General features: G+C 37.2%; 1 protein-coding gene and 1 non-coding gene across 8 annotated transcripts in view; one reads left to right on the top strand and one right to left on the bottom strand.

Moving 5' to 3' along the window:
- The window catches only part of HORMAD1 (HORMA domain containing 1), a 48,334-nt gene that overhangs the window by 22,662 nt on the left and 630 nt on the right, over positions 1–25,042 (top strand). For 2 of the 7 annotated variants that reach the window (XM_023213623.1, XM_023213624.1), the window contains exons 2-14: positions 3,845–3,910; positions 6,106–6,250; positions 8,401–8,464; positions 8,960–8,996; positions 11,070–11,090; positions 11,350–11,376; positions 13,229–13,296; positions 13,786–13,937; positions 15,377–15,633; positions 17,878–17,944; positions 18,056–18,132; positions 19,186–19,269; positions 22,732–23,200. In XM_023213623.1, the coding sequence (XP_023069391.1) occupies positions 3,878–3,910; positions 6,106–6,250; positions 8,401–8,464; positions 8,960–8,996; positions 11,070–11,090; positions 11,350–11,376; positions 13,229–13,296; positions 13,786–13,937; positions 15,377–15,633; positions 17,878–17,944; positions 18,056–18,132; positions 19,186–19,269; positions 22,732–22,953 (1,254 nt within the window). In that variant the 5' untranslated portion in view covers positions 3,845–3,877 and the 3' untranslated portion in view covers positions 22,954–23,200. Of the gene's footprint in view, positions 1–1,393; positions 1,867–3,844; positions 3,911–6,105; positions 6,251–8,400; positions 8,465–8,959; positions 8,997–11,069; positions 11,091–11,349; positions 11,377–13,228; positions 13,297–13,785; positions 13,938–15,376; positions 15,634–17,877; positions 17,945–18,055; positions 18,133–19,185; positions 19,270–22,731; positions 23,201–24,167; positions 24,830–25,042 lie in introns of those variants that run through there. The other 5 variants (XM_023213626.1, XM_023213627.1, XM_023213625.3 and 2 more) reach the window with 5 other exon arrangements.
- LOC111544027 lies at positions 20,944–21,050 on the bottom strand. Its single transcript, XR_002732009.1, has one exon. It is a non-coding gene; the product is annotated as a U6 spliceosomal RNA (small nuclear RNA).

Genomic DNA, 25,042 nt, shown 5'->3' with positions numbered 1-25,042 from the left:
GCAGCCCATGGATCAAGAAGTAATGTTGACTTTCAAGCCTTATAAGTTAAGAAATACATTTTGTAAGGGCTGTAGCTGCCATAGTGATTCCTCTGATGGATGTAGGCAAAGAAAATTGAAAACCTTCTGGAAAGGAGTCACTATTCTTGATGGCATTAAGAATATTTGTGATTCATAGGAGGGGGTCAAAATATCAATATTAGCAGAAGTTTAGAAGAAGTTTTTCCAATCCTCATGGATGACTTTGAGAAGTTCAAGACTGCTGTGGAGGAAGTAACTGCAGATGTGGAAATAGCAAGAGTACCAGAATTGGAAGTAGAACCTGAAGATGAGAAGATGGGACTGAACTGCTACAATCTCATGACAAAATTAGAACTGCTGAGGAATTGCTTCTTTTTTTTTTTTTAGATGGTGTCTTGCTCTGTTGCCCAGGCTGGAGTGCAGTGGCATGATTCAGTTCACTGAAACCTCAGCCTCCTGGATTCAAGTAATTCTCCCACCTCAGCCTCCCTAGTAGCTGAGATTACAGGCGTGCTATCATGCCTGGTGAATTTTTGTATTTTTAGTAGAGACAGGGTTTCACCATATTGGCCAGGCTAGTCTCAAACTCCTGACTTTGTGATCCGCCCACCTCAGCCTCCCAAAGTTCAGGGACTACAGGCGTGAGCCACCACCGCCGGCTGAATTGCTTCTTATGGATGATTGAGGAAAGTGATTTATTGCGATGGAATCTACTCCTGGTGAAGATGCTGTGAACAAGATTGAAATGGTAACAAAGGATTTAGAATGTTACATAAACTTTGTTGACAAAGTAGCAGCAGGGTTTGAGAGGATTGACTCCAATTCTGAAGGAATTTCTACTGTGGGTAAAATGCTATCAAATAGCATCACATGCTACAGAGAAACCTTCTGTAAAAGGAAGAGTCAATCGATGTGAATGTCATTTTTGTCCTAATTTAAGAAATTGCCACAAACACCCCAACATGCAGCAAACAACTCCCTGATCAGTCAGCAGCCATTAACATCAAGGCAAGACCCTCCACCCACAAAAAGATGATTATTCAGATGATCATTAGCACTTTTTAGCAATAAAGTATTTTTAAAGTATGTGCGTTGTGTTTCTAGACATTATGCTCCTGCACACTCAACAGACTACAGTAAGCATAAGATACGTACAATAAATACAATAAGATATTAAGAGTGTAACCATAATTTTTTTTTTTTGAAACAAGAGTCTCACTTTGTCGCCCAGGCGGGAGTGCAGTGGCTCAAACAGGGCTCACTGCAACTGCAAACTCCTGGGCTCAGGGGATCCTCCTGCCTAAGTCTCCTGAGTAGCTGGGACTACAGGTGTGTGCCACTACCTCTGCCTAATTTTTTAATTTTTTTGTAGAGGCAGGGTCTCACTTTGTTGCCCAAGCTTATCCCCAATTTCTGGTCTCAAGCAATCATCCCGCCTCAGCCTCCCAAAGTGCTGGGATTAGAGGCATGAGCCACCATATCCAGCCAACATAACTTTTATACACATGGAAAAGTAACAAATTTGTGTAATGTGCTTTATTGTGTTATTTGCTTTATTGGATGGTCTGGAACTGAACTTGCAATATCTCCAAGGTATGCCTGTAATTGAATGTTTACACTGGTAAGAAATGTATTTGGATATATAATAACCTGTAAACTAAGAAGCTTGTACTACTGAATAATCTCCAACTATTAATACCTACCCACTCTGATCTTATTTTATTTCTAAAAGAGACAAATTACATTCAAAGCCATCCATTGTCCCCAATGACATAACGCAGTGGAAATAGCTAAGTAGAAGACTGCTAAAGCAACTGGTTTCCTGACGACACAGGAGACTGGAAGGTGGGAGTGCAATTTGTAGTAGTTCCAATAACAAAATCAAAAGTCAGCCGGGTGTGGTGGCTCACACCTGTAATCCCAGCACTTTGGGAGGCCGAGGGAGGCAGGTCACCTGAGGTCAGGAGTTTGACACCAGCTTGGCTAACATGGCAAAACCCTCTCTCTACTAAAAATACAAAAATTAGCTGGGCGTGGTGATGGGCGCCTGTAATCCCAGCTACTTGGGAGGCTGAGGCAGGAGAATCGCCTGAACCCTGGAGAGAGAGAGAGAGAGAGAGAGAGAAAGAAAAGAAAGAAAATCAAAAGTCAGAAAACAATCAGAAATCCAGTAACTGCACATGCAGTTACTTTAAACTTCCCCCTTCTGTCTGACGTCTCCCTGCCTGAGACGTGGCGCTGAGCCTTCCCGTGTCTGAGGCTCCCAGTGCGCCTTGCGCTGCGCTTTGGCGGGAAAGGTGACCTCAACCGGGGGTCAAAAAGTCACTGTCTCGCCCCAGCGGGTGACCGTTGAAAGAAAGCGCATGCGCATCGGGCAGAGCGCGTGCAGCCTCTTGCAGCTCTTCTGGTCTCCGGTGCCCGCCCCTCAGACGTAATGTAATATATATTAGTGTGTATATATGTGTGTGTGCGCGTATATTTTACTTTTTAATCTCTTTTTCTGTCAGCTTCCCCCTACTTTTAAGTTTCTTAAGGTCTTAGTGGTAAAACATTTGCGGGAAAAATGTATACCCACTTACTTGTCAACAGAGGTTCTTGAGATCCGGTGAGTACGGACGGCGAATTCAGGATTTGTCAGAATAAATTTAAACGTTTAACGTAAATAGGTTCTTCCATGAAGTTTGCCTCTTCAGTAAACTCTTCAAGCTGAATTATCTGATTAAGAAAAGTGAAATTGGGGCCGGACACGGTGGTTCACGCCTGTAATCCCTCCAAGTTGGGCGGCTGAGGCCGGAGGATCATTTGAGACCAGCCTGACCAACATGGCGAAACCCCATCTCTACTAAAAATAGAAAAAAAAAAAAAAAAAATAGCGGCCAGGCACAGTGCTTCATGCCTATAACCCCAGCACTTTGGGGGCCGAGGCGGGTGGTTCACAAAGTCAGGAGTTCAAGACCAGCATGGCCAACATGGTGAAATCCCGTGTCTACTAAAAATACCAAAATTAGCTGGATGTGGTGGCACGCCTGGAGTCCCAGCTGAGGCAGGAGAATCACTTGAACCCGGAGGCGGACGTTGCAGTGAGCCGAGATCGCCCCATTACACTCCAGCCTGGAGACAGAGCGAGACTGCATCTCGAAAAAATGAAAAATAAAAAGAAATAAAACTAAAAAAATTTAGAGGGTTTGCCAGGCAGTTTTTTATTACTGAACACCTGCGTGTACAATGTTGTCCGTGTTTGAATGTGTATAGGGAATAAAAATAGGAAGATTGTGCCTTTTTTTTTTTTTTGTTTTGTTTTTGTGAGACGGGGTCTCGCTCTGTTGCCCAGGCTGGAGTGCAGTGGTGTGATCTTGGCTCACTGCAAGCGCCGCCGCCTCCGAAGTTCACACCATTCTCCTGCCTCAGCCTCCCTAGAAGCTGGGACGACAGGCGCCCACCACCACGCCTGGCTAATTTTTTTTTGTATTTTTAGTAGAGACGGGTTTCACCGTGTTAGCCAGGATGGTCTTGATCTCCTGACCTCGTAATCCGCCCGTCTCGGCCTCCCAAAGTGCTGGGATTACAGGCTTGAGCCACCGCACCCGGCCAACAGTTTCTTAATAACCCTTTTGTTTGAGACTTGCTAGTCAAATGGCTTCAAATCAGGACTCTACTCAAAATAGTTCTACTGCAGTATCGACCTCTATGTTTTTGAAGATTTTATTTTAATTAAAGAAATTCAAATTTATTCACATAAAATTCTGTTGAATTTTATATGTGGTAAACTGAAATGTTAGAGAAAAAAATGAGCTCTAAGTTAAAGCTTGTATTTGTGTCACAGGTTGAATTAAAGAAAATACTTTATCAGAAGAAGATGGCCACTGCCCAGTTGCAGAGGACTCCCATGGTATGATTTCTTGTATTTTGATATATCTTAATGTAGCCGCTTTTATTGTTTCTTGAAGTCTCAGCTACTCTGTTGTCACATTTGGAAGTTAGGGCTCAACTATTTGAGGGTTTTATAATACCAGGAAACTGCATGTTTTAAGAAATGAAGATATTTGCTAAAGTATTTTGAATTAATTGAAAGTTCTATTGGATGTTTGCTGCATTGAATTAAATTGCTCATTCACATTTAATTTACATTAGATATCAATGAATACTGCTTTGTTGCTTTGATGAAATTATTGTTCATAGCGGTCCACCTCCAGAACATGAATGTTCAATATATAAGCAGAATAAAAATAAATAAATAAGAAAATGAGGCCAGCCGGGCGCGGTGGCTCATGCCTGTAATCCCAGCTATGAGGGTGACTGAGGCAGGAGAATCACTTGAAGGCAGAAAGGGGAAGTTGCAGTGAGCCGAGGTAGTACCACTGCACTCTAGCCTGGGTAACAGTGAGACTCTGTCTCAAAAAGAAAATTAATGGGCCGGCCGCGGTGGCTCAAGCCTGTATTCCCTGCACTTTGGGAGGCCGAGACGGGTGGATCACAAGGTCAGGAGATCAAGACCATCCTGGCTAACGCGGTGAAACCCCATCTCTACTAAAAAAATACAAAAAACTAGCCGGGCGAGGTGGCGGGCGCCTGTAGTCCCGGCTACTCGGGACGGGAGGCTGAGGCAGGAGAACAGCGTAAACCCCGGAGGCGGAGTTTGCCGTGAGCTGAGATCTGGCCACTGCACTCCAGCCTGGGCGACAGAGCGAGACTCTGTCTCAACAAAAAAAAAAAAAAAAAGAAAAGAAAATTAATGTTTGTAACCCAGAGACAAATATGCGTTTGTTATCTTTATATAGGATTTTGCATTACACTTAATCTCTGTTAAACCTACTCAGTGACTAAAGAGAAAAATCAATGTTATCTATCCACGTATTATGCATTTACAGGCAGTTAATCTGCAAGGAGATTCTTAGGATTTTTAAGTACTTTTTGAGCTGAGGCTGAGGTGAGAGGATCGCTTGAGCCCAAGAGTTTGAGATCAGCCTGGGTAACATAGTGAGACCTCATCTCTATGGAAAAAAAAAAAAAACATTAGCCAGGCATGGTGGTGCATGCCTGTAGTATCAGCTACTTAGAGGTTGTGCGAGGATATATGAAATGTCATATATGAAAAGTCTAGAATATGCAAATTTATAGGGACAGAAAGGCTAGTGGGTGGGACATGGGATGGGATAAGGGACAGGGAGTGATTGCTAATTGGTATGGGTTTCCTTTTTGGGGTGAAGAAAATGCTATGAAATTGATGGTGGTGATTGTTGCACACATACCTCTGTGAATAAACTAAAAACCATTAAACTGAAAAACACTTTATATGGGTGTCCCAAAAAGGTGTTTTTAAAATACCAGCCACTACAAATATTTGTTTTATTTATCCTCAAAATACTAGTATTTGATATATTTGAATATAATCTGAAGAATTATATAATTATTCTATACTTTTTTTTTTTGAGATGGAGTCTCACTTTGTCACTCAGGCTGGAGTGCAGTGGCGCAATCTTGGCTCACTGCAACCTCTGCCTCCTGGGCTGAAGCAATTCCCTGCCTCAGCCTCCCAAGTAGCTGGGATTACAGGAGTAGCTGGGTTTACAGGCGTCTGCCACCATGCCCAGCTATTTTTTGTATTTTTAGTAGAGATAGGGTTTCACCATTTGGCCAGGCTGGTCTTGAACTCCTGACCTAGTGATCCACCCACCTCAGCTTCCCAAAGTGCTGGGATTACAGGTGTGAGCCACTGCACCTGGCCTATACTTTTTTAATGAAATAGTTTGTGCCCATCAACTTGCATCCAATTGAGGTTGTAGGCAGCTGTGATCGTGCCACTGCACTCCAGCCGGGGCAATAGAGTGAGACCCTGTCTCAATTTTTAAAAAAATAAAATCAAAAATATTTTTAGGTACTTTTTGCATGTGTCCTTTAGGCTATTACCCTAGAAACACGCTCACATTTTACATCCCGCTGTGACTTTTGGGGGATTACTAACCAATATAGGGAGGAATTCTTGGGGCGAGTACTATGCTTATACAAAATTAGATCTATGTTAAGAGAAACTACTTTATTTTTAATAAATTTAAATACAGTGTTCTATTTTCCCTTGAATTTTAGAGTGCACTGGTATTTCCCAATAAGATATCAACTGAACACCAGTCTTTGGTGTTAGTGAAGAGGCTCCTAGCAGTTTCAGTATCCTGTATCACATATTTGAGAGGAATATTCCCAGAATGCGCTTATGGAACAAGATATCTAGATGGTAATATAATATTTATTTTAAAGCTTTACTTTAAAATGCAAAAGGTATTTTTATTTTTGCTTGCTCTAAAACTATAATTTTTGACTTAGAAATTTTATTTTAATAGAAGCTTTATTAATACAATTAATATACCTGACAGTTCACTTGTTTAAAAGTGTACATTTCAACGATTTTTAATAAATTCCCAGAGTTGTACAACGATCACCACAGTCAATTTTAGAACATTTCTTCATCCCACAAAGAAACTCCATACTCATTAAGCCACTATACACTTCCCCTCAACCTTCCCAGTCCTAGGCAATCACACACTTTCTGTCTGTACAGATTTACTTATTCTGGATATTTCATAAAAATGAAATAATATAAAATGTGGTCCTGTCCAGGCGCAGTGACTCATACCTGTAATCCCAGCACTTTGGGAGGCTGAGGCGGTCGGATCACAAAGTCAAGAGATAGAGACCATCCTGGCCAACATGGTGAAACCCGTGTCTACTAAAAATACAAAAATTAGCCAGGCATGGTGGTACATGCCTATAGTCCCAGCTACTTGGGAGGCTGAGCAGGAGAACTGCTTGAACCCGGGAGGTGGAGGTTGCAGTGAGCCAAGATTGAGCCACTGCACTCCAGCCTGGTGACACAGCAAGGCTGCGTCTCAAAAAATAAAAAAAAATTGGTCTTTTGTGACTGGCTTTCAACTAGCATGTTTTCAGGGTTCCTCCATATTGTAACATGGATAAGTGCTTCATCCCTTTTTGTTGCTGAATAATGTTCTATTGTATGGCTGTACCACATTTTACTTATCCCTTTACCAGTTGATGAACATTTGGGTTCTCTTTTTGGCTATTATGAATAATGCCACATTGATGTACATGTTTTTGTTTGGATACCTAAATGGTTTTAAAATATATATATTCAATACCTTTAGAAGCACTTAATCATAAAATTTTTCCTCAGTTTCTCAAGTATAATTTTACCTGAAATTATGCTTACAATGATGAAAGAAATCGATAAACATTCTGTTATTTATAACTTTATATAGTAGTAGTGTATGTTCTTGTGCTATTTTAAGGAAGTAAAAATACAGCCAGGGCCAGGCGTGGAAGCTCATGTCTGTAATCCCAGCACTTTGGGAGGCTGAGGCAGGAGGATCACTTAAGGCCAGGAGTTCAAAATGAGCCTGGTCAACATAAGGAGACTCCATCTCTTTTTTTTAAATTAAAATAATAAAAAAAAAAAATACAGTCAGTTTATACTACAATAACTTATTTCTTAGTACATTATACATGCATAATATTATACACCAGTTATGTGCTGGGCAATATGGTAAGCACTATGTTATGTACGATATCTTGCTAATTCATGTAACAGTCCTGCAAATACCTGTTTTTCAAATAAGGAACTTGAGGATATGAGATACTCAGTGTTTTCCACTGTGTTACATGTTGCTTCTTTGCAGGCCTCTTTGTTTTTGATAGCCAGTTAACTTCTTGGCCTTTATAAGTATTTAATTGGGATAAGATTCTAAGATTCTTGTATAACAATGGCATGGAAGCAACATATCTAATTTTATGGATTCCATAATTTTTTTATGAAATGTTTTTGTACCCATCAACTTGCATCCTAATTATTATGCTGGCATTTTCTAATAAATATTAAAAGACTACTTTCATATAACCTTTCTTCCTTTAATTACATTGATAATATTAATCATCTGGGTATTAATTATTGCTATTAATAATTTACCTGTGCTGGGCATGGCGGCTTACGCTTGTAGTCCCAGCACTTTTGGAGGTCGAGGCAGGCGGGTCACCTGAGGTCAGGAGTTTGAGACTAGCCTGGCCAACATGAGAAAATCCTGTCTCTACCAAAAAATACAAAAATTAGCCGGTCATGGTGGCACGCCTGAAGTCCCAGCTACTGGGGAGGCTGAGGTGGGAGAAAGGCTTGACTTGGGAGGCAGAAGTTCCAGTGAGCCGAGATCATGCCACTGCACTCCATCCTGGGTGATGGAGTGAGACCCTGTCTCAAAATAATAATAATTGTAATTATAGTTTACCTGTAATACACAGCTGAATAAAATAAACTTCATTTAAAAGTTCTAGTTGTTTACTTTTCTTAAGTAACTCTATATTTCATCTTTTTGTGTTTAGATCTTTGTGTCAAAATACTGAGAGAAGATAAAAATTGCCCAGGATCTACACAGTTAGTGAAATGGCAAGTAAAAGAATACCTAAAGAGAGAAAATTATTTTTTCTTATATTACTTTTTTTTTGTACCTTGGATACCTTTTGGTGTTTAACCAAATTTTAGTGAATCACTCTTTAATGCTAGATAGCATTTTTGTAGATCATTAAGTTTTTGACTGACGTTTTCCTCTCCTTGAAGTCTGGGTATTTAGAAAAATAAATTTTAAAAATAAATGTTCCTTTATTTTATGCCCCATGCAAGCAGGCTTTATTTATTTTATTATTGTTCCCCACAAATAGCTATCAGACATTTTGTATTTTCCCTTCCATCCCTGTCCATCATTTTACATTTCTGCAACATTGTTTTTTATGTTTTGTCTTGTTTAAAGCTAGTTAATAAGAAGGGAGCTTTAATAAAACATTTTTGTATTATTTAATAATGAGATAATATGGAAACTTATGAAAATAACTCTTTTCTGGAAATGCATTCAGTCTAAAAATGAATCCTTGATTTTTTTTTTAGGATGCTAGGATGTTATGATGCTTTACAGAAAAAATATGTAAGTCTTGCAATCTCTCTATCCTTTTTTTCTATAGTTTGTGATCTACAAATCTAACTGGAATCATCATGTAGTAAAACATTCATTTGAACTAACTTGAGTGTAAGTCAGTCTGAGTTACTGAAAAGCCTAAACATTTGAATATTTTAAAGACTAATCATCAAGTCATTTAAAGCTAATGGAATTAATACTAAACAAACTTTTCCAAGCTAGTTTTTTAAATACTTATTTGTATTAATAACACAGGTTAACGTATAAAAAATTAATGAATTAAAGAGTCTTTTCAAATAGTTTATTCATTAGTTTCACATGCCCTCTACAAACTTGTTTATAGTAATAATTTAATAAATTATTTCCTTATTAGGGTTCAAAAATAAATTTCCACATAATCTAGGTTAAATTGTCACAAATTCTGAATTAGCAAAATTAAGAAGGTTTTAAGATGGATTGTAAGCCTTTTTGCATACTTAGTATAATTTAGTATCAACATGTATAATGAAGTCCAGCACTAGGCTAATTGTGAAGAAGATGAATTTTTATTCATGGTTCCTAACCTTCCCCATTAAGGTGTAGTAAGTATTGAGCACCTGTTATGTGCTAGGCATTTCTTCTAGGTAGGAACTGGTTAAGCTAACAGTGATCAACAAAACAAAGAGAGTCCCTTGTATAGTAGGAAAACAAGTAGTTAATAAAACAAATCATATACTTTTCAATAATGTTAAATGCCATTAAAATTTTTAGCAAAAGTATGTGGTAAATGGAAAGGTAAGGTAACTTTAGATGGGATGATCATAGGAGCTTCTCTGAGGAAGTGACATTTAAGAGACCTGAATGAGAAGAAACCAGCTAGGCACTGATTTTAGGAGAGAATATTCCCAGCAGAGCAGCAAATGCAAAGAATTGGAAGGAAGTTTAGAGAGTTCCAGGAACAAAAAGAAGGCCAATATGACTGAGGGCAATTGTGCAGTGGGGGTGTATAACATGAGATGAACCTGGGCAGATAAGCAGGGCCAGAGCACTCAGTGGATTTTATTTTAGGTGCAAAGAAAAGCCATTCGAAGGTTATATGTAGAAATGTAATATTTGATTTACATTTAAAAATTATTTTAGACCAGGCACGGTGGCTCACGCCTGTACTCCCAGCACCTTGGGAAGCCAAGGCAGGTGGATCACCTGAGGTCAGGAGTTTGAGACCAGCCTGGCCAACATGTTGAAACCTTGTCTCTACTAAAAGTACAAAAATGAGCTAGGCGTGGTGGCATGCCTGTAATCCCAGCTATTCAGGAGGCTGAGGCAGGGGAATCACTTGAACCTGGGAGGTGGAGGTTGCAGTAAGCTGAGATCATGCCACTGTACTCCAGCCTGAGGGACAGAGTGATACTCTGTCTTAAAAAAAAAAAAAAAAAAAGTTTTAAATCACTTTGCCCACAACTTAGAGAATCTGCTGTAGAAGGAGAATAAGATTGGGAGTAAAGAGAATAGCACCTAGGCCATTACTGTAGTACTGGTGAGAAATAATGGTTGCTTAGACCAGGATAGCAGAGAGAGGAGTTTCAGAATAGATTTGGCAGTAGAACTGATTGGATTTGTTGATGGACTGGCTGTGTAATATAAGGAAAAGATCAGAATCAAGGATGACTCTTAGATTTTTGGCAGATCATTTGATTAAATTATTTTCTATGATTTTCTTTTCCTATGGTCTCCAAAACTTCCTCCCTGGGGCCCTGAACTCTCGGCTGTTTCTTTTTTCAAAATCAGTTCTCATTGTTTTTGGTATAACACATATATTGTCCTTGTAACTGGCAGTAATGTCCTTTTTGCTTACATCAATGAAATAAAGTGCTGACATGAATTTCAATCATCAGTGATTTTACTAGCAACAGATATTTCAGGGGATAGGGAAGCATATCTAAGGTACTGCATTATAGGCATTGATCTTATGCAGTCAAGATCTGCAATGATTATTTGTTATTAGGAATACATGTTGAAATAGGACAAAGAATTCTTATGATTCATAATGAAAAAATATTTTGTAGACTACAAGTAAGATTTTTGTTCTTTGTTGTATTTCAGCTAAGGATGGTTGTTCTAGCTGTAAGTATTTTTAAATTGTGTGTTCTTTTTAAAATGCTGCCAACTTTGGCCTTGCTTAATTAAATAACACTAAAACTATCAATTGATTATGTCACATTATTGGAATAACTAATCTATTCAATGGAATGAAAAAGTAATATTTTGGGTGGTCATTTCTATTTGTTTGTTTTGCTGAGTTCACATGTTTAGTCTAAATGTCTTAATTTTGCTCTTAAATACTTAGCCTTAGATAACTCAATTGTAAATTGTTTTTAAATAGGTATACACAAACCCAGAAGATCCTCAGGTAAGTGTGCTTGAGTTACTAATGAAACATAATGCCTCTAATATCTAAAAATAACATAAAACATAATATAAGAATATCTTATGCTTTTAATTATGCTTTAATCAATATACTTTCATATATATTTTCACATTTGAACTTCATAAAACTCTTCTGAGGTAAGGCAGGGCTTGGATTGTTACCTTTAAACAGATTAACATGACAGAGATTATGTGACTGATCTTAGGCCACAAAGCTTACAAACTGTTAGAAATGACTTAAATCTCCTGACGTCTAATTCTTTACAGTATTTTTTATACTATATTTTAGAATTATGAAAGGTCTTGAGTTTTAGGAAAGTAAGAAAGTCATCTTTAAACTTAGAATATTCATCCCAATTCAGTCATGGCTACCTATTTATCTTACAATTAAAGGAGAGAAGGCAGAACATGAAAGGGAAAACCGGAAGATAAGAAACAAGGGGGAAAGATCTACTGAGTGCTTACTCTATATTAGGCTCTGTTCTTTGGGGCTTTATGTGCATTATCTCATTTATTCATCCCAGCTTTCATGAGGTAACCATTATTAGCATCTCCACTCTACAAATTAGGAAATCTAGGTACAAGGGGTTTCTTGCCTAAGGTCATAGTGGCGGAAGAGGCAGAACCAGGTTTTGAACCTAGGAATGCCAGTTCACGATTTGGGTGTTTACCCATTAGGCTATAGTTGTTATAATGTTTCATTCAGTCAAGGAGAGGTAGATTTAAACTGGTGTTAAAAATAGATGCTTAAAAACATCACTATGTAAGCAATGAAATATAAAGAAAGCAATAAAAGTTTTCACGCTTCAGGAGGGCTGAGAATGTGTCTTTTCTTTGATACTCACACCTGCAATTAATGCTTAATATGTGTCCATGCTGACAAAGCAGATCATTTGGGTAAAGACTGTGAATTAATAGATTGTTCAGAAAACTAATTGATTGTTCAGAAAATGTTCATTTATTTTCTTTTTTTTTTTTTTTTTTTTCTGAGACGGAGTCTCCCTCTGTCGCCCTGGCTGGAGCCGGATATCAGCTCACTGCAAGCTCCGCCTCCGGGGTTCCTGCCATTCTCCTGCCTCAGCCTTCCGAGTAGCTGGGACTACAGCTGCCCGCCACCTCGCCTGGCTAGTTTTTTGTATTTTTTAGTAGAGACGGGGTTTCACTGTGTTAGCCAGGATAGTCTCGATCTCCTGACCTCTTGATCCGCCCGTCTCGGCCTCCCAAAGTGCAGGGATTACAGGCTTGAGCCACCGCGCCCGGCCCATTTATTTTCATATGTTTTATAATTGTGCATTTTTTCTATCAGTAAATTAGCAGCCTTGTTGATACAATAACAACATTTATTGAATGTTTACTATATGTCAGGTACTTTATAAAGTACCCTGTATAAATTATCCCATTTGTGAATATTTATTCACAACTACCAATGAGATATGTACTATCTTTAATCCCTTTTTTAGCTGGGGAAACTAAAACTGAAACTAAGGCTTAAGTGGCATGCCTGTGGTTACAGTATAGCAAAGATTTAAGCCCTGTGTTAGCCACTCTGCTGAGGTATGTTGCCTCCCTTATCTGCCTGCTAAGGAGTTCCTTCCATGTGGTATAAATAACATACATTAAAATGAGTTGGGAAATAAATGTCTCTCCAAGACTGAAGCCCCATACCCAAACCATGAACACTGAACACGAGGAATCAAAAGCTTCAATGGACCTATAGGGATTAATATGGCAGAAAAAAAGTATTGACTAAATGTTGAGTCATACAAAACAGAATATAGCTATTTAGCAGCTAGTACTGAATATCAGAAACATAACTGCAATATTTTCTATTTAAGACAATTTCAGAATGTTACCAATTCAAATTCAAATATACCAATAATGGACCACTCATGGACTTCATAAGGTATTGTTCTATAGTTTTCTTTTTGTATTACAGATTACCACTTATTCATATTAATGCTATATCGCTAAACTTCAGGATTCATTCTGAAACTGCAGGGTCATCCCCAATTAACCATCAAGATGTGGCTATGCAAAATGGAGTGGTGACTTGGAGTAGCTTCAAGCCAGGATTCTGTGGTTAATTATAAGCAATTTTAATTGTGGAAAGAGAACTTAGGTGATTAGAAATATAGAAATACAATTTTAAAACATCATTTGCTTTCTTTAAACACTTTATATAAAATGCATTTAAGTAAAATTAAGTTATTGATTTCTAGCAATGATACTAATATTAAAGTTGTATAATAGTGACATTAAAACACATGGTAACTTTCAAGTTAACAGCTTAATGCTATAATAGAAATAAGAATCTCAAATAGTTAAAATGTAAAGTTATGATACTAGAAGCCACAGGTTTCATAAAAGAAGTTAATATGTGATTCTCTTCTAGTAAAAACCAAAGCAATGAATCTAGCATGTCATCTACCGACACCAAGAAAGCAAGCATTCTCCTGATTCGCAAGATTTATATTCTAATGCAAAATCTGGGGCCTTTACCTAATGATGTTTGTTTGACCATGAAACTTTTTTACTACGATGAAGGTACTATTTGCAGTACATCCTGTTTCAGTTGGTACCTATGTTTTATTATTATTGAAACAATTGGTTTCCATTCCAAATATTTTTAGCACCTAAATTTTTTGAAATTATAAAATTTACATTTAGTATCACTATTCAAAAAGAAAGATTTGCAAAATTAAGCTTTAAAATGGATGCTTCTCTCATGATAGGAACAAATCCATGTGAAGTATAACCTCACTCAATTAAATCAATTTAACAATGAGTTAACAGTTTTCACTTATCAGAATGGTAAAATGTGTTAATCCATTATTGATAAGGATGTGGGGAAACAGGAACTTTTTTCTTTTTTGGAGACTGAGTCTTGCTCTGTCTCCCAGGCTGGAGTGCAGTGGCACAATCTCAGCTCACTGCAGCCTCCACCTCCTGGGTTCAAGCGATTCTCCTGCCTCAACTTCCTGAGTAGCTGGGACTACAGGCATTCGCCACCATGTCTGGCTAATTTTTGTATTTTTAGTAGAGATGGGGTTTCACCGTGTTGGCCAGGCTAGTCTTGAACTCCTGATCTCAAGTGATTCACCCACTTTGGCCTCCCAAAGAACTGGGATAATGGGCATAAACCACTGCACCCGGCCAAGCAGGCACTTTTATACACTTGAGGGACTGTATACAGGTTCTACATTTTTAGAGGACAATTTGGCAGTATCAAAATTTTAAATCTTTAATCCAGAAATTCTCTAGTGAGAAAATTATATTGAAAATATAATTGTGCAAATATGCAAAGTTATATAAGGATTTTGGTTATAGCATTGGCTAAAATAGGAACAAACTGGAAACAACTTGAGTGTCCTTCATTGGGGACTAAGTAAATAAATTATAGTCCATCTGCATAATAGAATACTACACAAGCTGTTAAAAAGAAGGTGCTGATAAATTACATTATCCAAGATATATTATTAAGTTAAAACCAGCTAGATATGGAACAGTATGATCTCATTTGTGTTTTTCAAGGAATTTTATATATATTTCCTAAAACCTATGTAAATATGAAACATCTTTTATTATATGCATGTCTTCTAGAAGAACATAAAGCAATAAAAATCACAACTTACATTTATTGAGTATGTACTATGTGCCAGTTCTGTTCTCAACATTTTACAGCACTTTATTTTATTCCCACAATGACCCTGTGAAGTAGGTACTATTATTTTCACTATTTGACAAATGAGAAAATCAAATCAGGGATGAAAAAAATTCACTCAAGGTCACAGACAGTCAAGTGAAGAAAACAAAGCTTACCTTTAGGGAATAAAATGGGGACTTGGACATAGTAGGAGAGTGATTCTTATGTTTTGCATTATGCCCTTATATACTATTTAAAATACCCGCAATCTGCATGTGTTTTTATAATAACGTTTTCTTTAATTTCATGAACAGCACAGTTTACACTTACTTTTTTGCAGTTACACCCCCAGATTACCAGCCTCCTGGTTTTAAGGATGGTGATTGTGAAGGAGTTATATTTGAAGGGGAGCCTATGTACTTAAATGTGGGAGAAGTCTCAACACCTTTTCACATCTTCAAAGTAAAAGTGACCACTGAGAGAGAACGAATGGAAAATATTGATTCAACTATACTATCACCAAAACAAATAAAAACACCATTTCAAAAAATCCTGAGGGACAAAGACGTAGAAGATGAACAGGAGCATTACACAAGTGTAAGTGTATTTCAAGAGTTATAAAGAACAATAATAACAAATGTTCTACTCAATTCTGAAGATTTTTTATAGCTCCCATTAACATTTGTGTAAATTCTGTATTATAATCATGAACTCAAGGTTGGAAGGGTCCTTAAAGTCTAGGCCTATGGTTTTAAAACTTTTTATTTAGTCCAAACATTATACTAGAATTTAAAAGCACAACTATTCTGGTTGAAGCAGGGTATGTTCCTGAAGGCTCTGCCACTCCATATGTCACTTACCTTCATAGTGGACTCTGAGGAAACCCCTCGGACTCTAGGGCATAATTTGAAAAGCATTGCACTAGTCCAACCCCTAGCTAATGATGGAATCTTTTCTATGACATCCCTATTAAGTGTTCAGGTAGCCTGTGCTTGAATTTCTCTAGGTCCTGGAAAGTAACTGTTCTGAAGCAGCCTGGAAGTTCCTGGAAGTCAGGAAGTATCTTATTCAACTTTTTAATCATCCTGTGCCTAGCACTTGGATTTGTAGTTAGTGCATCCTAAGTATTAGTCGAGTGAATGGATGAATAGAAGTATAAAAGAGTTTTTTTGTTGCCTTACTTCCAGCAAATGTGAAAGTCATTATTGCTTTCATCTTTCAGGGATTAACATTATATCCTTTAATCTCACTTCTCTTGTTTTCTCTGTCTCAATTTATTCTAAATTATGACTACAATACTTATGTACAGAGATTCACTATTCTGATTAGGCTCTCTGACCACATCTTTACACATGGAAAATCCAATCAATTTTCAACCAATTCAGTCAAAGAAAAAAAACTTTTTTCTAAGACCTAAATCCCAGTCTTGCTTTATAACAAATATGGCTGAGGTAGCATTCTTGAAAATATTTAAATCTCTTTCACATGTATCACAAAGGGAACAATAATTGTAATGTAGACATTAAACCTGTTGCTATTTTTACCATAACATGACTGAGCTTATCCTTCAATAACTCTCTGAAGAGTTTTTATTGCGTGTATATATATATTTTATTTTATTTTATTTTATTTTTTTTATTTATTTATTTTTTGAGACAGAGTTTCACTCTTGTTGCCCAGGCTGGAGTGCAATGGCACGATCTCAGCTCACAGCAACCTCCACCTCCCTGGTTCAAGCGATTCTCCTGCCTCAGCCTCCTGAGTAGCTGGGATTACAGACATGCACCACCATGCCCGGCTAATTTTGTATTTTTAGTAGAGACAGGGTTTCTCCATGTTGGTTAGGCTGGTCTCAAATTCCCAACCTCAGGTGATCCGCCCACCTCTGCCTCCCAAAATGCTGGGATTACAGGCATGAGCCACCACTCCTGACCGAAAGTTGTGTATTTTTATCATTTGTCCTTAAAGCAACCCTGCAAAATAAAGAAAAATCGTATTTTATACTTTATTTGGATTAATAAATTGCCTTTTGATAGTAATTCTAGGAACACTTTTATTTCTAGTAAGTATAAGGTAGTTGTAGGTTTTTGGGGTTTTTTGGTTTGTTTTGTTTTGTTTTGGTTTGTTTTTTGAGACAGGGTCTTGCTCTGTTGCCCAGACTGGAGTGCAGTGGCAGATCTTGGCTCACTGCAACCACTAGCCTCCTGGGTTCAAGGTATTCTCCTGCCTTAGCCTCCTGAGTAGCTGGGATTACAAGCATGTGCCACCATGCCGGGCTAATTTTTGTATTTTTAGTAGAGACGGGATTTCACTACGTTAGCCAGCCTGGTCTTCAACTCCTGACCTCAAGTGATCTGCCCACCTCAGCCTTCCAAAGTGCTGGGATTACAGGTGTGTGCCATTGCGCCCAGCCTGGGTTTTTTTGTTTGTTTGTTTTTGAGACAGGGTCTCGTTCTGTCTCCCAGGCTGGAGTGCAGTGGGATGATCACAGCTACTACAGTCTCAAACTTCTGGGCTCAAGCGATCCTCTCACCTCAGCCTCCTGTGTAGCTGGGACCACAGAAACATGCCACCACACCTGGCTAATTTTTTAAATTTTTTCATAGAGATGAGGTCTCATCATATTGCCCAGGCTAATCTGGAACTACTAGTCTCAAGCAATCCTCCCTCCATGGCCTTCCAAAGTGCTAGGAATACAAGCATGAGCCACCATGCCCAGCCAGTAGTTTTATATTGTATTTAGCCTTCACATGAAACAAATTTGTTCATAAATGCTTTCTGCTCACTTGTTTTAATTCCTTCTTGAAATGTGTCCATTTTTTTCTTCACATAATTATATAGGATGATTTGGACATGGAAACTAAAATGGAAGAACAGGAAAAAAACCCTGCATCTTCTGAACTTGGAGGTAAGAAGTTAATGAAAATGTACATTAACTCACTTCCAACTCAATTTTATACCCGTTTAATTTTTTTTTCTTTTTTCTTTCTTTCTTCTTCTTATTTTTTTTTTTTAACAGAACCAAGTTTAGTTTGTGAGGAAGATGAAATTATGAGGTCTAAAGAAAGTCCAGATCTTTCCATTTCTCATTCTCAGGTATAAACTTGATAGTTTCATCTCACTTCTGTTTTGTTCAAAGGACAGTTGCTTATATGCTATTTTTTTATTTTTCAGATTTTCTTATTCCAGGTCTTTTATATTAAATTCAATATTTAGAATGCTTATTATTAACTAACAACTAAATCTGGCAATTATATGTTGATGAATTTTGGGTATATTACTGGTGAATTTGTTTAGTAATAAACCTAAATACTATTGGTAGAATCTGAGAATTTCAGAGCTAGATAGAATCTTATGCAGTTATTTATTCCGCCCTGCTTCATATTTATAAATGGAATATATAATACATTTGTGTTGTCTTGGAGCATACATGTTTTATTTTCCTTTTCAAATACAGTAAAATCCTGAAATAAGAGATGTAGGTTATATGAACTTAGAAATAACATGATTGATGATTGATTGTCTACCTTCCTCTGCCCAGCCCATTTCTCAAATGAGTAGACTAAATTTCTGGTCTTCTGGAAGGGTGATGCCTGGTGATTATTTGGTACTTTCTCTGTTCAGTGGTTGGCCAATTATGTAAAGTGTCAGTTTCACTATCTTTACTTTTGTGCTTTTTGTACAGTATGAACCAACTCAAAATTATTGGTTTTAACTTAACAAGACCCTAAATTTTATGTGGTTAAATTTTTGGACTCCATTTATTGTGTTATGAAAAGGTTCTATTGGCTGGGGGCGGTGGCTCAAGCCTGTAATCCCAGCACTTTGGGAGGCCGAGACGGGTGGATCACGAGGTCAGGAGATCGAGACCATCCTGGTCTACACGGTGAAACCCCGTCTTTACTAAAAAATACAAAAAAAAAAACTAGCCGGGAGAGATGGCGGGCGCCTGTAGTCCCAGCTACTCGGGAGGCTGAGGCAGGAGAATGGCGTAAACCCGGGAGGCGGAGCTTGCAGTGAGCCGAGATCGCGCCACTGCACTCCAGCCTGGGTGACAGAGCGAGACTCCGTTTCAAAAAAAAAAAAAAAAAAAAAAGAAAAGAAAAGGTTTTATTATACTAAGTTATATTTTTTGTAATTCTTTTTTAGGTTGAACAGTTAGTCAACAAAACATCTGAACTTGATATGTCTGAAAGCAAAACAAGAAGTGGAAAAGTCTTTCAGAATAAAATGGTAAATATCTCTTTAGGTTTGTTTTCCATTCTAACCTTGTAACTCCCCCATATGTGAGTTTATTTTAATATTCATTTATTAGACCAATATTTACTAAGTACCTATTACGTGTCAGGTATTTTACTAGGTGCTTAGGATATAACCTGAATAACACATACTTCTTGGTCTTAGCTAAAGTTTAGTAACTGGAAATAAACAAGCAATGATATAGAGCCGTTATAGAAGTCTGAACAGGCTACGTAGGCACAAAGAAAGGAATGGTTAATTTTACTGAAGGTATATTAAAGAGAGGGACCCAGGAAAGGTTTTGTGAAGAAATGATACTATCATCCAGACTTCCAGAGAAATTTCCTAGAATGCCAGAATGTTCCCATGCTTGATTTTTTTTTTCCTTTTTAAATTTCATTTAAGTTCTAAGATACATGTGCAGGACGTGCAGGTTTGTTACATAGGTAAACGTGTGCCATAGTGGTTTGCTGCACCTATCAATCTATTACCTAGGTATTAAGCCCCACACGCATTAGCTATTTATTCTAATGCTCTCCCTCCCCCCAACCCCCGACAGGCCCCAGTGTGTATTTTCCCCCTCTTTGTGTCTATGTGTTCTCATGGTTTAGATACCATTTATTTATTTATTTATTTATTTATTTATTTATTTATTTATTTATTTTTGAGATGCAGTCTCGCTCTGACGCCCCAGGCTGGAGTGCAGTGGCTAGATCTCAGCTCACTGCAAGCTCCGCCTCCCGGGTTTACGTCATTCTCCTGCCTCAGCCTCCCGAGTAGCTGGGACTACAAGCGCCCACCACCTCGCCCGGCTAGATTTTTGTATTTTTTAGTAGAGACGAGGTTTCACCGTGTTAGCCAGGATGGTCTTGATCTCCTGACCTCGTGATCCGCCTGTCTCGGCCTCCCAAAGTGCTGGGATTACAGGCTTGAGCCACCGCACCCGGCGTTAGCTACCATTTATAAGCGAGAACATGTGGTGTTTGGTTTTCTGTTCTTGTGTTAGTTTGCTGAGGATAATGACTTCCAGCTCCATCCATGACCCTGCAAAGGACATGATTTCATTTCTTGTTATGGCTGCGTATTTTCTTTATCCAGTCTATCACTGATGGGCATGTGGGTTGAGTCTGTTTTTGCTATTGTGAATAGTGGTGCAATGAGCATACAGGTGCATGTGTCTTTGTAATAGAATGATTTATATTCCTCTTGGTATATACCTAGTAAAGGGATTACTGGGTCAAATGGTATTTCTGGTTCCAGGTCTTTGAAGAATCACCACACTGTCTTCCACAATGGTTGAACTAATTTACATTGCAACCAACAGCATAAAAGTGTTCCTATTTCTCTGTAGCCTTGCCAGCATCTGTTGTTTCTTAACTTTTTAATAATCACCATTCTGACTGGCATAAGATGGTATCTCATTGTGGTTTTGATTTGTATTTCTCTAATGATCAGTGATGTTGAGTGTTTTTCATATGTTTGTTGGCCACATAAATGTCTTCTTTTGAGAAGTGTCTGTTCATGCCCTTTACCCACTTTTTAATGGGGCTGTTTGTTTTTTTCCTGTAAATTTGTTTAAGTTCCTTGTAGATTCTGGATATTAGGCATTTGTCAGATGGATAGATTGTGGAAATTTTCTCCCGTTCTGTAGGTTCTCTGTTCACTCTGAAAAATATGGAATGCTTCATGAATTTGCATGTCATCCTTGTGCAAGGGACAGGCTAATCTTCTCTATATCATTCTAATTTTAGTATATGTGTTGCTGAAGTGAGCACCATGCTCAATCTTATAAATTGAGTTTCTTGTTAATAAGACATTGCAAAACAATATTTTGTATATACCTTGCATAAAATGAATCTCATATTCTTAAGGGAAAAAAATCACTGCTTTATTTTAGCTTTTGGTATGAATTATACTAAATCAAAATTCATATTTGATTTTAGACCTTTAAATTACTCTCAAAGGTTCATTGGGGTGAAGAAAAAGCATTCTGTAAAACACATAAAATATCCAAAGTTTAGGAAATAAATAGCTCACTGTGTTAGTGGTGTGCTAGAACATTTCTTCCCAACTCCTCACTCAGAGATATCATGTTGGTAGCTTAAATTGGACATGTTGGTAGCATTCACAGCACAGAAATCAGCAAATGCCTCAGGGTTTGTTTGTCTCCTAGAGCTGGTTATGAAACATTTATCAGAACACTACTCATTATAGTGCCATTTTTAAGTGTCTTCCTCCACCCCTATTCTCAATGGGAAGTTAGAACTGGCAGAAGGCAGCATTCAAATGAGTACGCTCATGAAAGCAAGAGATAAAGGAAAGTCAAGATTTACTACTTCTAGAAGCAAAACATTCATCCTATCCAGTTTATATGTGGAATGAATAACCTTTACTAGGATATAGGGATAGAGACCAGTGTCTTAAAAATTATTAAGCAAGATCTCCTTGTAATGTAACATTAAGATGCTTTGGGGACATAAATTTATTTCTGAAATTGCACATGTTTTGGGATATGAACTCTGAGCCAGTGTACTCCTGATTTTGAGAATTATTACTGAATTGTGGTTAGAAAAGGGCAAGAAATGAAAATGTTCATTATTATATATACTAAGGAATTATCATTGGAAAAGTCATTTCAAGCATCAGAAAAGAAGTCTGTCCTTTTAGAGAATAGTTATATGACACCTAATCATTAGTCATTTTCTAATATTCATTTTAATAACTATATATACAGCATTATTGACAATAGCCAAAAGATGGGAAAAACCTAAATGTACATCAACAGATGAATGGATAAAAAAATGTGGTATATTCATACAATTGAATATCAGCCATAAAAAAAAATGAAGTGCCAATACATGCTACAACTTAGATGAACCTTGAAAACATGCTAATTAAAGGAAGTTACTCACAAAAGTCCACATATTATTCCATTCATTTGAAAGTCAGAACAGGGAAAGCTATTGAGACAGTCTTAAGGCTGGTGGGAGGATGGCAGAATAAGAGAGTGATAGCTAAGGGATATGGAGTTTGTCTTTAGGGTGATGAAAGTGATCTAAAATTGATTGTGGTGATGGTTGTACAACTCTGAATGTACTGAAAATCATTGAATTGTACTCTTATAAATGGGTGAATCATATAGTATCTAAATTATATCTCAATAAAGCTGTTTTTTTAAAAAAATTATATATCCAGTTGGGCACTGTGGCTCATTCCTGTAATCCCAGCACTTTGGCAGGCTGAGGCAGGAGGATCGCTTGAGGCCAGAAGTTTCAGGCTGCAGTGAGCCATGATGGTGCCACTGCATTCCAGCCTGGGTGACAGAGGGATACCCTGTCCCTAAAAACTAAATAAATAAATACATAAATATCGCATATTGTTGCATAAGATTGAAAAATCAAGTGTTGGCTGTTCTTTGAGAAATAACCAATTAGTAATTATTCTATCTTTGTGGAGGCAAATGGAAATCAACCAGTGAAATCTTCCAAAGAAAATCGGAAGAGAAGTCAACATGAATCTGGGAGAACAGTAAGTCTTATGATAATGTATAGTTTGAATACAATGGCAAGTATCAGAATATCATTACTACAGATTAAATTTAAAATGATGAATTTGATCTCTCTCAATGTACCTGAGAGCTCTGATATTCAAATTTTGTTTAAATATATTTTGTTGTAAAAATCGAGGTGATTTTGAAATAAGATGCCCTATGTTGGTTTATTAGTTTTTTCCATGTAAACATCTCCTGTCTCATTCTATGAATGATTTAAAGTAATCGGAGGAATTTATAATATAAAATAAAAATCGCTGGGCGCAGTGGCTCAAGTCTGTAATCCCAGCACTTTGGGAGGCTGAGGAAGGTGGATCACGAGGTCAAGAGATCAAGACCATCCCGGCCAACATGGTGAAATCCCATGTCTACTAAAAATACAAAAAAAAAAAATTAGCGGGGCGTGGTGGCCATGCCTGTAGTCCCAGCTACTCGGGAGGTTGAGGCAGGAGAATCGCTTGAACCTGGGAGGCGGAGGTTGCAGTGAGCCAAGATTGCACCACTGCACTCCAGCCTGGTGACAGACCAAGACTCCGTCTTAAAAAAAAAAAAAAATCAGTGCCAGGAAATATATAAGTAGAATGAGAAAGTGACAATACAAGAATATTAAGGCAATTTTGTTTATATAGAACTGAAATTGGGCCACAAATTTGATCTGAGCTTTCTAGAGACCAAAACTGAAGTAGGAGGAGGATAAGTTACTAAATACATGTGTTCCCTAAAAATATAGGGTCTCCTCCTAGTACCTCTGGAGAAAAAAATCTTTTCCTGACTTAAACCCTATAGTTGTTTCATATTTAGAACCTTATTTTACGAAATCAGATAATGTATTGGCCATTTCTGAGATAATTATGCATATTTTTCCAACCAGATATTTTAGTATTATTAGTAGGTTAGAATTAGACAACTGAAAACTTAAGACTACTGTTAAAACTCAAATGTTAACATCCCAAGAGTACAAAAGCAAGACATGATTTAAATCTTACATGATTCCAAGGTAGAATGTTTTTCTATTTGTAGTTCATTTTTAAATCTTTCTCCCTTCTTATTCCTCTGAAATATTTGGCTATTTTGAGGACACAATGTTAAATCTATCTTCTCACTACTACAGCAACCCTACTGAAGATTATACATTTTGCAAGTACATACTTTCAGCAGCCATTGGAAGATGTTAATAATAAATTTTACTCTATTTTTAAGAAACCCAGATATAGTTATGCTAGGTATGCTAGGCATAATTTTTTTAAAAAAGGAGAGAAATCTCAGATACATGAAAAAATCTACAATTAAAGACATTTAAACAGGAAAGTATCTATTCTTAGTAGTTGTTTTCTTTTGACAGGTCCTCCATCACTTTGATTTTTCTAGTCAAGAGTCAGTGCCAAAAAGGAGAAAGTTTAGTGAACCAAAGGAACATATATAAAAATTATTTTTCTTCTGCAGGATTGTGGAGTTCTTCTCAACATTTAAACTGAAGGACCCTATATTATATTTCCCTAACTCTGAAGATGTATATGTAGTTTAAAGCAGTTTGTACACTAAAATTAAGTTCTTGGCTGGCCGTCATATTGTGGTCCTTAATCTTGAGATAAATCCAATAGAACTTTCTAATAAAAGCAAAACTACAAATGTCATAATTGATTCTGTAATAAGTAAAATTTGAAAATTGATTTTGTTCATTATCTACTTAATATTTCCATTAAATATATACTGTTAAGGCCCTCTAAGGTCATTTTTCTAAACAGTAATGTTTACTTTGGTATTAAAATTTGGTATGGATTCACTTTTTACTTATGTTAAAATTATACCATTTAACTGGCTCTTTTGTCATTGTGCTATTAAAACAATGTTCTTCAATATTTTGATATAATGTATTAATATTTTAATATGCAATGTACAATTTAAAAATTGGTGCTTTACCTTTACTATACTTTTTTTTACAGTACAAAAAGACTGATTTTTAAAGTATGGCATTTTTTGCAGCATAAATAAAATATTGTTCAGTACGTAGGCCGTTTCATCGCTTCTTATTTTTATTTAAGTAGCAGGAAATATGGCTGCATTCATTTGAAAGGCTGGTAGAAGGATGGGGGGATAGGGAATACTAATTTTTAGATGATTTTGGTAGCTATTACTTTTGCAAGAGTTGAGCACACTTTCTAGAATTTTTGAGTGGTAGTATGAAAAATGCTGTGCTTTTAATGAGAAACCTGGGAG

This window comes from Piliocolobus tephrosceles, chromosome 1 (assembly GCF_002776525.5).
Source record: "Piliocolobus tephrosceles isolate RC106 chromosome 1, ASM277652v3, whole genome shotgun sequence".
Classification (NCBI taxonomy): Eukaryota; Metazoa; Chordata; class Mammalia; order Primates; family Cercopithecidae; genus Piliocolobus; species Piliocolobus tephrosceles.
The sequence above is the reverse complement of the archived record's forward strand: the minus strand, read 5'-3'. Positions and strand labels throughout refer to the sequence as shown.